This window comes from Carcharhinus amblyrhynchos, chromosome 32 (genome assembly GCF_965287045.1).
Source record: "Carcharhinus amblyrhynchos chromosome 32, sCarAmb.v2.hapA, whole genome shotgun sequence".
NCBI classification, from domain to species: Eukaryota; Metazoa; Chordata; class Chondrichthyes; order Carcharhiniformes; family Carcharhinidae; genus Carcharhinus; species Carcharhinus amblyrhynchos.
Genome location: NC_137355.1, coordinates 4,434,962 through 4,448,203, shown reverse-complemented (window position 1 = coordinate 4,448,203; position 13,242 = coordinate 4,434,962). Strand labels below are relative to the sequence as shown.

Genomic DNA, 13,242 nt, shown 5'->3' with positions numbered 1-13,242 from the left:
TAATCTTCCTTGATTCCAGGGTTCTTAATTTGTTTCCTAATTGAGATCTTATTGATTTTAAACTGGATGTGATTCTGAAGGAGTTAGCTGCTTTAAGGCGACTTTTTGTGCTCTTAGAGCTATTTTGTTAAATCTCCTCTATTTTTCTTTCTTTCTTGCTTTCTTTTTCACTGTCTTGCTCTCTTCATTCTCTCGCTTGTTTTTGTGCTCTGTCTCATGCTTTCTCTTTTTCTGCCCCCTCTGTCTTTCCGCTCGTCTCACTGTGCCCATCCCTTTATTTATCTCTTGTTCTCTACCTCCCTCACTCTGCCCCATGCACACACTACACTTTTTTTTTTGTTGTCTTTGCTTCCCCTCTTTTCTGCTCTGACTTAAAACAGTAAATCTGCTGAGCTTGAAGAAGAGTTGAAAACTGTGACCAACAACCTGAAGTCACTGGAGGCTCAGGCTGAGAAGGTAGGAGAGAGCAGAACCTCTGCTTTGATATTGTCCATGTTAAATACTATAAAAGATAATGATTATGGATTACCTAGTTGCAAATATTCATACTTTCCTCTGCTTAAAGCAAAAAAGAAGGAATCAAACAAAGATCAAGGCAGGAACAGGCCCTCCGAGCCTGTGCCCATCACATTTACCTATTCAGACCCATTGCTTGTATCTCTCTATTCCCTGTTTGTTCATATGCCTATCGAGATAAGTCTTAAATGTAGCTAACGTAATTGCCTCAACCACATTAGTTGGTTGTGCATTCCAGGACCCCCTCTCAAATCCTCTGTATATATAAAAAAAAACTTCGCCCCGCACATCTCCATGGAACCTGCCCCCCCCCCCCCCCCCCCCCCCCCATCTTGAGCTTGTGCCCCGTTGTAATAGTGATTTCTGCCCTGCCCCCTTGTAACTGTCATTTCTGCCCTGGGGGAAAAAGCTTTCACTGTTCACCCTATCTATACCCCTCATAATTGTATAAACTTCTATCAGGTTTCCCCCCCGCCCTCAGCGTCTGTCTATCTAGGGACAACAATCTCAGTCTCTTCTTGTTGCTAATGCCCTCCATACCAGGCAAGATCCTGGTCAACCTTTTCTGCACTCTCTCCAAAGCCTTCATGTCCATCTGGTAGTGTGGTGACCAGAATTGGGGACAGTATTCCAAATGTTTACATTTAAATGTCCACGTTTTATATAACTGTGACGTAATTTGCCAACTTTTTATACTCAATGCTCCATCCGATGAAGGCAAGCATGCCATCTGCTTTCTTCACCACCTTTTTTCACCTGTGCTGCCAATTTTCAGGATCTGAGATTTTAAGAATCAATTAATGTGGTTAATCTAATTTTAAATAGCCCACAATACAACCTAGCAGCACTTTATAATTCAGTAATTTCTGGCTAATTGTACATAGATTCTACGCTCTGATAGATTGGAGGAATTGTACAAAGACAATAAATGCTCATGATTTATGAATACAACTTTTTCATGTTGGAGAAAGAAACAGTTTTTGAACTGTTCCATGGTGAACAATTTTAAAATAAATATTGACAAATGATTACCAATAGCCTTTCCAAATAATACAAGGTATTTAGAATATGGAATATATGATATATACACACTGAAAACATTGCCATCAAATTCTTCCTGTTGAGAAGGGAACGGGTGGGGGGAGGTAATGGGGAAACCTCTGATTTGTGATGTTGATTCTTCTCACTCCCCACACTTCTCACAGTACTCACAAAAGGAAGACAAGTATGAGGAAGAAATCAAAGTTCTGTCTGACAAACTGAAGGAGGTGGGTGGCACTTTTCTATTGGATTTTGTGATTTTCAATGTTGTCCTTGTGAATTATAACATTCACAAACTCAAATCTTTGTTGATGTTTTCAGGCTGAAACTCGTGCTGAGTTTGCAGAGAGGTCTGTCACCAAGTTGGAAAAATCCATTGATGATCTGGAAGGTATGATTGTAAATCACTCCTCCCATATCCCCTGGCTACTGATGTCCGTTTGTACTGTTAGTTATGACCAGAAGCATACGTGAAAGGCAGGTGACGTTTTGTGTTCCAAATAGTGTGGAGTAGAGATGTTTTGTGTGTGTGTGTGTCTCTCTCCCTCTTTCTTTCCCTCTCTTTCCATCCACTGTGCTCCAAGTGGCCTGGTGTAGAAACGTTACTGTGTCAGTAACTTGTGATCAGCTCTCTTCTCTCTCACTTTTCCATATTAACATAACTGTGATTAAAAACTAGTGAGAGAGCAAAAAAGGGGACATGAGTGCTATGGCAGATGAGGCAAAAGAGATTCCAAAGTGTTTCTACAAATACTTAAAGGGTGAAAGAATAGGACCTGCTGAGGATCAAAAAGATCATCTTTGTGTGCATTTACAAGAGATGGGTAAGATCCTAAATGAATATTTCTCATCAGTTATTCACTGAGAGGCATGGATGTTAGGAAACTTGGAGAAATAAATAGTAATGTCTTGAGGAATGTACGTATTATAGGGAAGAGTGCTGTAAGTCTTAAAGCGCATCAAGGTAGATTAATCCCTGGGACCTGATGAAGTGTATCCCAGGACATTGTGGGAGGCTGGGGAGGAAATTATAGTCCGCTAGGAGAGATTTTTGAATCGTTGACAGCTACGTGTGAGGTGACTGAAGATAGGAAGGTGGCGAATGGCTTGCCTTCCTTTGAGAAGGGCTGCAGGGAAAAGCCTGGGAACTACAGGCTTGGTGAGTCTGTAGTGGGTAAGGTCTTGCTGCAGCTGTATAGGGCATTGGTGAGGCCGCAGCTGGAGTACTGTGTGCAGTTTTGGGCGCCGCACCTGCGCAAGGATATTTTGGCCTTGGAGGGAGTGCAGAGGAGGTTTACTAGGCTGATACCGGAGTTGAGGGGGTTGAGCTATGAGGAGTGGCTGAATAAACTAGGCTTGTACTCGTTAGAGTTTAGAAGAATGAGGGGAGATCTCATTGAGACGTATAAGATGATGAATGGGATGGATAGGATAGAGGTGGAAAGACTCTTCCCGCTCAAAAAAGACAGTAGGACTAGGGGGCACAGCCTCAAGATAAAGGGGGGGCGGTTCAGAACGGAGTTGAGGAGGAACTTCTTCACTCAAAGGGTGGTGAATCTCTGGAATTCTCTGCCCGTTGAAGTGGTGGAGGCTGCCTCGCTAAATATTTTTAAGAAGCGGGTTGATGGGTTTTTGATAAGAGAGGGGATTAAGGGTTATGGGGAGAGGGCGGGAAAGTGGAACTGAGCCACGACAGATCAGCCATGATCTTATTGAATGGCGGGGCAGGCTCGAAGGGCCAGATGGCCTACTCCTGCTCCTATTTCTTATGTTCTTATGTTCTTAAGTTGTTAGAAGGTATTGAGAGAGAGAGACAGGACCTACAGGCATTTAGAGATGTAATGACTGATTAGCGTGGCTTTGAGAGTGAAAATAATGCTGTACAAATTTGAGTTTTTTGAAGGGGTAACCAAGAAAGTAGATGAGGGCAATGCAGGCAGCGTTGCCTATGTGGACCTTAGCAAGGCCTTTGACAAGGTACCACGTGGTAGGTTGTTGCATAAGGTTCAATCTCTCCAGATCCAGGGTGAAGTAGCAGCCAATTGGATACAAAATTGGTTTGACGACAGAAGACAGTGATTGTAAAGGGTTGTCTTTCAAACTGAGAACTGGGCGGCACAGTGGTTAGGCACTGCTGCTTCACAGCTCCAGGGACCTGGATTCGATTCCTGGCTCGTGTCATTGTCTGTGTGGAGTTTGCACATTCTCCTTGTGTCTGTGTGGGTTTCCTCCGGGTACTCCAGTTTCCTCCCACAGTCCAAAGATGTGCGGGTTAGGTTGATTGGCTGTGCTAAGAAATTGCCCATTAGTGTCCAGGGTCGCGGAGGTTAGAGGGATTAGTGGGTATAATGTGTAGGGATATGGGGGTAGGGCCCTGGGTGGGATTGTGTTCGGTGCAGACTTGATGGGCCGAAGGGCCTCTTTCTGCACTGTAGGGTTCTATGATTCTGAGGGTCTTTGACCAACAGTGTCCCTCAGGGGTCAGTGCTGGGTCCACTGTTACTTGTCATTTATATTAATGATTTGGATGAGAATTTAGGAGGTATGGTTAGTAAGTTTGCAGGTGACACCAAAATTTGTGCCATAATAAACAGTGAAGATGGTTGTTTCAGATTGCAACAGGATCTTGTTCAATTGGTCCAGTGGGCTGGTGAATGGTGGATGGAGTTTAATTTAGATAAATGTGAGGTGATGCATTTTGGCAGACTGAATCAGAGCAGGACTCACTCAGTTAACGGTAGGGTGTTAGAAAGAAATCTAGTGGTACAGGTTCATAGCTCTTTGAAAGTGGAGTCACAGGTGGACAGAGTGGTGAAGAAGGCATTCGGCATGCTTGGTTTCATTGGTCAGAACATTGAATACAGCAGTTGGGATGGCTTGTTGAAGTTGTACAAGACATTGGTAAGGCCACATTTGGAATATTGTGTACAGTTCTAGTCACCCTATTATAAAAGATATTATTAGACTAGAAAGAGCACAGAAAAGATTAACCAGGACCTCACTGGGACTTGATGGCTTGAATTATAAGGAGAGGCCGGATACACTGGGACTTTTTCCTTGTGGCATAGAAGACTTGGAGGTGATCTAATGGAGGTCTTTAAAATAATCATAGAACTCTACAGTGCAGAAAGAGGCCCTTTGGCCCATCGAGTCTGCACCGAAAACAATCCCACCCAGGCCCTACCCCCATATCCCTACATATTATACCCACTAATCCCTCTAACCTCCGCGACCCTGGACACTAAGGGGCAATTTCTTAGCATGGCCAATCAACCTAAACCGCACATCTTTGGACTGTGGGAGGAAACCAGAGTACCTGGAGGAAACCCACACAGACATGAGGAGAATGTGCAAATTCCAAACAGACAGTGACCTGAGCCAAGAATTGAACCCTGGAGCTGTGAAGCAGCAGTGCTAACTACTGTGCCACCTGCATGGTATAATGAGGGGCATAGATCAGCTAATAGTCAACATCTTATCCCAACGGTAAGGGAGTCTAAAACTAGAGAGCACAGGTTTACGGTGAGAGGGAAGAGATGCAAAACGGTCCAGAGGGGCAATTTTTTCACACACTTGAGTGTCTGGAATGAGTTGCCAGAGGTAGTAGTAGAGGTAGGTACAATTGTCTTTTTAAAAAGCCATAAGACAGTTACATACATAAGATTGGTGTAGAGATATGGGCCAAAGGTAGGCAATTGGGACTAGCTTAATGGTAAAAACTGGACAGCATGAGCAAGTTGGACTGAAGGGCCTGGTTCCATGCTGTAAACCTCTGACTCTATTTAGTGAAGACGTTTAATTTGAAAATTGCTGGAATTAAAATGGATTCTGGTCGTTCTAGTGGCCTATCTTCATAACTTTGATTCTTCATGTCAGCAACAATTCTTATACTGTTTAGATGTTGCAGTTCACCAAGTACGACATTAACCTTTTGGACGGCAGGAGTGGATGTGATTTTTATTAAAATGGTAGATTTACTTAAGAAAGGCTGATATCTTTAAACTGTTGACTTGTTCATAAAGGACAGGGTATTTGCATGAAATAGCAGATTGGCTCATTTCTTTCTTTGTTTTTCCTCCCATTTTGTTTTTTAATTTGTACCTGGCTCTCTTTTTTTTTCTCTCCTCTGTACTGGATACTTTGGCCTTTCATCATTTGCTCAACTACCATCACATCATCATCTTCTCTCCTTCCTATGCCCTTGTAGATGAGTTGTATGCTCAGAAGTTGAAGTATAAGGCGATCAGTGAGGAATTGGACCATGCTCTCAACGATATGACATCAATGTAAATCTTTTTCTTTGTGCCTGCTCTCTTGTACTTACTGCATCTTTTTTTTTCTGTCCATGTAACTGATTCTGACTCCTTTCTTTATTTCTCTCTTTTGCACTAATGTTTACATATTTAATTAACTGAGTTAGAGGCACTGATTTAACATCTCGTTTTTTGAACTAGAATGGCTTTGCTTAAACGTGGAAGTACAGTGGTGTAGTTCCTGCATAATAATTACCTGTTTAAATCAGGATTCCAGCAATACACAAGTGTGCTGTGTTTAAATCCTCAATTCTGTTTTTCTAACTCTGTTTAATTGCTGGAGTTCATTTGTTTTGTTTGGGAGGAAAGAAAGGATTGAATCTTGCCCAAAACAAATGTTCAGACTTACCAAAGCAGGATTGCAAAGCCTGCAGCCCTGAAACTTTGGTCCGTTCTGCCCATGTGTGCCTCAATGGACTAACAGCTGTTTCGATACACGAGATTCATTTACTTGAAAGAGATGTGTGTTCTTACCCAGAGCTAATGAGTCCTAGACACAATTAACCTTGTGTCAGATGTGGACATCTCTTGTATTCTTACAATTTTGGTCACATCTGTACAGTGGCATGCGGGGGTGTGTGTGTGTGTGTGTGTAACTTGTAACTTCAGCGGATTTTCATTCTTAAACTAATCAATAAGTGATTAGAAAATTTGTCCCTTTTTTAGTATTCTCATCTGACTGACTGCACCTCCATGTCCTTGCGTACCTTTAATTTCCTATCCTTCAGGTTATTACTGCATCTTTCTTGCACGAACACTTGTATTGTAAATTTTGACATCCGATTCATTTTTCTCATTCGCTGGTGTACATCTGGAATTCTGGGCAGAATTTCCAGTTGATTTTCCTCCAACACCCTTGCACTTTTCATTTGTTTGAAAAGTACGCTGGCTCCATTTGCTAACGTTAATTTTGGTCATCTGGCTAATTTGAAATGAACCACATTGTTTGGCTGGTTTCATTACAGTTTGAATGTTCAGGCAAGTCATAGATTTTTATTTTTAGTCCATTTTCACTTTGGGAAAGTATTGATTTTGCTGATTTTCTTGTGAGTTAATCACAGGAGACTAGGTTATGATTTTTTTTTTCAAGCATATTCAGAGGGGTTACCTAGTCACTCAAAGATCCTGAAGTCAAATCCCATGTTGATAAGTTCATAGAATCATAGATTTCCTGCAGAAAGAGGCCACTCGGCCCATTGAGGCTGCACTGATTCCCCAACAAAGCGTCTGACCCAGGCCCAATCCACACAACCCCATGTATTTACCCTGCTACTTCCCCTAAGTAGTCCCCCTAGTCGACCCTTTTTTGGACACTGAGTCAATTTAGCATGGCCAATCCACCAAATCTGCACAAAGAATCATACAGCGTGGAAGAGGCCCTTTGGCCCATCGAGTCCGCACCAACACATTAGAAATACCTGACCACCTGCCTAATTCCATCTACTAGCACTTGGCCCATGGCTCTGAATATTATGATGTGCAAAGTGTTCATCCAGGTACTTTTTAAAGGACGTGAGGCAATCCACCTCTACCACCCTCCCAGGCATTCCAGACGTCGCCACCCTCTGGGTTTGAAAAAAGTATTTCCGCACATCTCTCTTAAACCTCCTACCCCTCACCTTGTGACTGAGCTTTTGACTAAAGGGAATACCTGTTCCTTATCCACTCTGTCCATGTCACTCATAATCTTGTACACCTTGATCTGGTCGCCTTTCAAGTCTTCTGTCCAACAACAAAAACAACCCAAGCTGACCTAACTTGTGCTCCATCCCAGGCAGCATCCTGGTGAATCTCCTCTGCACCCCCTCCTGTACAATGTGGTGACTAGAACTGCACACTCTGTGGCCTCACCAAAGTTCCATTTGACTCCAACATGACTTCCTACTTTTGCGATCTATGCTTTGATTGATGAAGGCAAGTGTCCCATGTACCTTTTTCACCACCCTACTGACATACCCTTTGGCTTTCAAAGATCTGATGACAAACACGCCAAGGTCCCTTTGTTCCACAGAACTTCCTACCATTCAGAGTATTTCGTTGTCAACCTTTTGGGAGGAAACCGAGCAAACACGGGGCAAATGTGAAAATTCAAACAGACAGTCACCCAAGTCTTTCATTGAACCCGTGTCACTGGTGCTGTGAGGCAGCTGTGCTAAACACTGCCACTGTGCTGCCCATGTGGACAAAGAATTCAACAAATCTGGATAAATTGATCCCAAGGAAAATTATAATAGTTGTAAAGGAGGTCCATCCCATTTTGGAGTGAATGGACCCAAATTGAGGCCTTGCAGCACCACAACTTGAACAAAACCGATGGTGGATGGTTTAAACTATTTGTTTTTGGTTGGAGACGCTTGTTCTTGACAATCCAAGTGGGTGATCCAAGAGGTAGAGAGATTCTTCCTGCTTAGAAAGGATAGCAGGACTAGAGGGCACAGCCTCAAAATAAGGTGGGGGGGGGTGGTGGCCAGTTTAGATCAGAGTTGAGGAGGAACTTCTTCACTCAAAGGGTGGTGAGTCTCTGGAATTCTCTGCCCATTGAAGTGGTGGAGGCTACCTTGCTGAATATATCTAAGTCATGGGTAGATAGGTTTTTGACAGTCAAGGGAATTAAGGGTTAGGGGGAGAAAGCGGGAAAGTGGAACTGAGCCACTTCAGATCAGCCATGATCTTATTGAATGGCGGGGCAGGCTCAAGGGGCTAGATGGCCGACTCCTGCTCCTATTTCGTATGTGATGCAGCTTATAAACACGAATGGTCAACCTTAGCCTTTCCATTGATTGCAAGGAGAATGAGTACAGCATCCAGTGCGAGACAGATACATTAAAGCCAGTGAATCCTGCACCACCTTGGTCCACTACCTTCACGCACAGTATCAAGTGAAGCAGAGAATGCTGTTGCAGGATGGGACTTCTGAGCCACACCAAACAATGTTTCAGAGTTGTCTCCAAAGATGAAAGACTGCCTTAAAGAGAAGAGACTATTTCTAGAACAGCTCAGTGCTCCTTCAATCAGCCCAACGTGCCTTTACTAGCTTGTTGATAGAGTATCCAATTAGTCCCGTTTCTCTCTGCTGAGTAACGTTGAAAGAAGATTAACCTCTTCAGCTTGAAGAACAAGGCAAACATTTGACCCGTTGTGCCATTCTAGTTTTTTTTCAGCTGGAGCAACTTTTCTATTTATTCTACTTTCAGTTGTAGTGTTTCTATTTTTTAGTGTCACAAGTAGGCTTTCATTAACACTGCAATGTAGTTACTCTGGTGTTTGTTCGGGTACACTGAGGGAGAACTTAGCACGGCCAGTGCACCTAACCAACATGTCTTTCGGACTGTGGGAGGAAACCCACACAGACACTGGGAGAACATGCACATTCCACACAGACGGTGACCCAAGCTGAGAATTGAATCCAGGCCCCTAGCGCTGAGGCAGCAGTGCTAACCACTACACCGTGCTGCCATTAATCATAGAATCCCTACAATGCAGAAGGAGGCCATTGAGTCTGCACTAACAGCAATCCCACCCAGGTCCAAACCTGATGCATTTACCCTGCTAATTCCCTGATACTAAGACACAATTTCAGTATGGCCAATTAACCCAACCTGCTCATCCTTGGATGAAGGTATTTAGTGACCGATCATATGGGATTGCTAGAATTTTATTTTTCAGCCTGTCTTTAGTCAGAGTTGTAGTATAAGACTGCTGTTCCAAATTAGCATTGATGAACAACTGAATTATACAAAACTGGATAATGCTGGAAAATCTCAGCAGGTCTGACAACATCTATGATGAGAGAACAGAGCCAATGTTTCAAGTCTGGGTGACTCTTCATCATAACTCTGAATCATACCTCTATGTGCAGTTTACACTGTAGGAGTAATCCAACTCTCTAATGTGGCAAAATTTGCAATGTTTGAAAGCCCGTTGGAGAGAACAAGTTGATGTATGGACGAGGAATGGCTCTCCCTTTGGTTTTCCTACACGTCCTGAAACTCTAGGAGGAAGGTTAGTTCGAAACATAAGGAGAGACAGGGAATGTGTGACGGTGATGGAAAGTGGTGGAATTAGTAAGTCCGATTTGTTTCTTCGTGTCTGTTTCATTGTGGAATGGTCTATAATGAAGAGGATTTTGTTAAAGTTAAAAGTTTATATTACTCACAAGTAAGGCTTACATTAACACTGCAATGAAGTTGCTGTGAAATTCCCCTAGTCACCAGCGTCTGATCATGTCAATGCACCTAACCAGCGTGTCTTTCAGAACTTGAGGAGACCAGAGCACCTGGAAGAAACCCACGCGGTCATGGGGCCAAAGTGCAAACTCCACACAGTGACCCAAGCCAGGAATTGAACCCGGGTCCCTGGCGCTGAGAGGCAGCAGTGTTGGCTGCTGTGTCTTAGACCATATTGAGCTGAGAATGAACCTGGTGGAAATACTTCATTCGATGCTATAAGTAACTCAATTAGTTAGCAACAACTGACAGGCAGTAATTCCAAACTCATGCAAAATGAAATCCAGCTAATTCACTCTTCATCTGGTAAACATTCTTTTTTTTCAAAAACCCTTCAGTTTGGTATGATTTTTGCACTAGACTTCAAACTGGAAACCAGCCAAAGTTGTTCAAATTCTTTGTTTTTTTTGTTTAATTCTCCTTCAGCTTTCATCCATTTCTGTCATTCATTTTTTGTTCTGTACCTTTTTTTTCGCGCAGATAAACTGCTTCACTGCAATGCCAAAGACATCTCCAATCCGCTGGCTTTTGTTTCTGAATTCTTCACTCAAGTTCTAAATGAGCTGAATCTCTTGCTCTACCTGTCATAGCAGCTAATTCAGGCTTTCAGTCACATCAGTCACTCTCCTTGCTGTACAGTGTCTCTTCATAGCCTAAATGTAAAATAAACACCGTTCTAGATGAACTGCATCCTTCTGCTATTTAATTTATTACTGAACAGCAACTTGAAAAATAAAGCCAAGGGTATGCTTCACACTGGAACAAAATGCTTTTGTGGCAGTTGTTTTATTTCTCTCTCTATGCGTATGCGTGTGCGTGATGAGATATGGACAGTCCTGTACTGAATCGCTTGAGTTGACTTCAGTTGATGCTCATTGTCTGTTTGTGAACGTTCTAGCCGAGTTGCCCACAATTAGAAGGTTAAGCTGTGACCTTTGTAAGATGAAGGATGATAGAGTGGTAGACTAAATTTGGAAATGCTGCTTCAAATGAGAGAACTGTGAATAACAGACTGAAGAAGTGGACTTCCCACTACAAACAACTACAGCTGCAAACTGTATTTAACAAAAAAAATCTTAACAGGCATGTATCTGTGGAAAGTTTCAAGCTAGACTAGTTCCACTGAACGTGCTAATGAAGTTAAATAGTCTTTTTTTCAAATGTATAATTTTTTTTTCAGAATACTAAGAAAATTCCTTCTTTTTAACAAAACTTTCAGGTAGAATTACCAGAATTGTAATCCTTTAAGTCGAAATGCTGGATCCGTGGAATTTATGTGGCATTAATGTACTATCCAGATCTGTGTACTTGTTGGATTCTATTCCTACCTCCAGTTTTAACTACCCAATCAGAATGGCATTTGCTTTTTATAAATTGCAAGATGTGTTTTGAGCTGCTCAGAAACTGGCAGCTGAATGTTGGAAGACAAACCAACTGAATCTTCTCTTGGCTCGTGTGGGTAGGACTGTGATTTAACCCCTGATGTTCTTCACCGCACACCAAAAGAAAAACTTAATTGCCAGTTGCATAATTCAGGTGAACATTTATTCTGTAATCTAAACTGAGTTTTGAAAGTCCAAAACAGTAGGTTATGAATATGATAGTTACCCAGAAATTCCAATATGTAATTACCCACAGAGTTAAAGTTTTTGTTTATTAGTCACAATTAGGCTTAAAGTAACACTGCAATGACGATACTGTGAAAGTCCCCTAATCACCACACTCTGGCACTTGTTCAGGTACACTGATGGAAAATTTAGCATGGCCAATTCACCTAACCTACACATCTCTGGACTGTTTGGGGGGGGGGGGGACAAACTGATCCTCGCACTTTCAGTAAGTTACCAGCAGATCCAGTTCCCAACTTATTGGGTTATTTGTGGAATGGTAATAAGGAGCTTTTCTGCCCATCGTGGCAGCCTGCATACAGGATGTTTCTTGGAGTGATTAACCCTCTAGGATGGTCCTTGGGCTCCAGGAATAAAAGATCAATATCCTGGAAATGACTGAAAGCAATAGCCTGTCAGATGATTACAAGGGAATTCCAAAAATGTTTTATCAGACACCCATTTGAAAAGTTTATGTTTGGAGAAACATTATTTGACTGGATGGGGTAGTTATGGAATGTGGGTGTCCCTGGAAAAGCCCACATTTGTTTCTCATCCCTCATTGCCCCTCAACTGTATAGACTGCTAGGCCACTTCAGAGGGTAGTTAAGAGTCAACCGTTTTGTGGATCTTGAGTTGCATGTAGGCCAGACCACGTAAGGATGGCACATTTCCTTCCCTGAAGGACATTAATTAACCAAAACAGGTTTTACAACAATGATGATTTTCCTGGTCACCATTACTTACACAACTTTGAAAGTTGCTGTTTTCCATCTATCTGAACAGGCCTTATTCCCCTTGTGTGTCAGCAGTCATCCAGAGTAAATGGAGAAATGATAGATTCCTTTGCATCCACTATTGTTCTCTCGCCCTTGCACGCTTCTCTCCCACTCTTCATCTGCACCAAATGAATGCTTACACTATTGTTTCAGATAGCAATTTGTTAATGATTAGGGATGCAGGAACTGCTTTCAGATGTTAAGAATCATTCATGAAGGAAAGAAATAAATCATAGAATCATTACAGTGCAGAAGGAGTCTATTTTGATCATTATCTGCACTGGTTCACTGAGCAATTCACCTGATACCATTTTGCCATCTTTTGCCTGTAAGCCTGCACATTCTCTGCATCTATACCATCTGCCTCAATTACAGGTTAGATTGTTATTAACTGAACCCTCAACTTGGCCTTCAATAATTTGTGCAAATATAGATCCAGGTCTCTCTGTTCCTGCACTGCTTTGGAATTGTGCCCGTCATTTTATGTTGTCTTTCCATCATTTTCTTCCCAAATGAATCACTTGACATTTCTCCACATTCAGCTTCATCTGCAGTTGTTTTCCCATTCATTCCATCAAATTGTCTTTATTCTTTTATGCAATGTCACTGGCAAAGCCAACATTTGTTGCCTAATTGCCCTTTAACTGGCTTGGTAGAGCCATTTTGGAAGGCCCAACCACATTGTGGCTCTGGAGTCACATGTAGGCCAGACCAGGAAAGGACAGCAGATCTCCTTCCCTAAAGGATATTAGATGGGTTT

The 13,242-nt window shown here is 42.4% G+C and overlaps 1 protein-coding gene across 2 annotated transcripts in view; it reads left to right on the top strand.

Annotated features, from left to right (window-relative positions):
• LOC145360645 (tropomyosin alpha-1 chain) overlaps window positions 1–13,242 on the top strand; it is a 47,615-nt gene that overhangs the window by 26,344 nt on the left and 8,029 nt on the right. Inside the window, exons 6-10 of one of the 2 annotated variants that reach the window (XM_080215991.1) lie at window positions 381–456; window positions 1,722–1,784; window positions 1,879–1,948; window positions 5,765–5,843; window positions 10,577–10,781. In XM_080215991.1, coding sequence (XP_080072117.1) covers window positions 381–456; window positions 1,722–1,784; window positions 1,879–1,948; window positions 5,765–5,843; window positions 10,577–10,580 — 292 coding nt within the window. In that variant the 3' untranslated portion in view covers window positions 10,581–10,781. Of the gene's footprint in view, window positions 1–380; window positions 457–1,721; window positions 1,785–1,878; window positions 1,949–5,764; window positions 5,844–10,576; window positions 10,782–13,242 lie in introns of those variants that run through there. The other variant, XM_080215992.1, reaches the window with a different exon arrangement.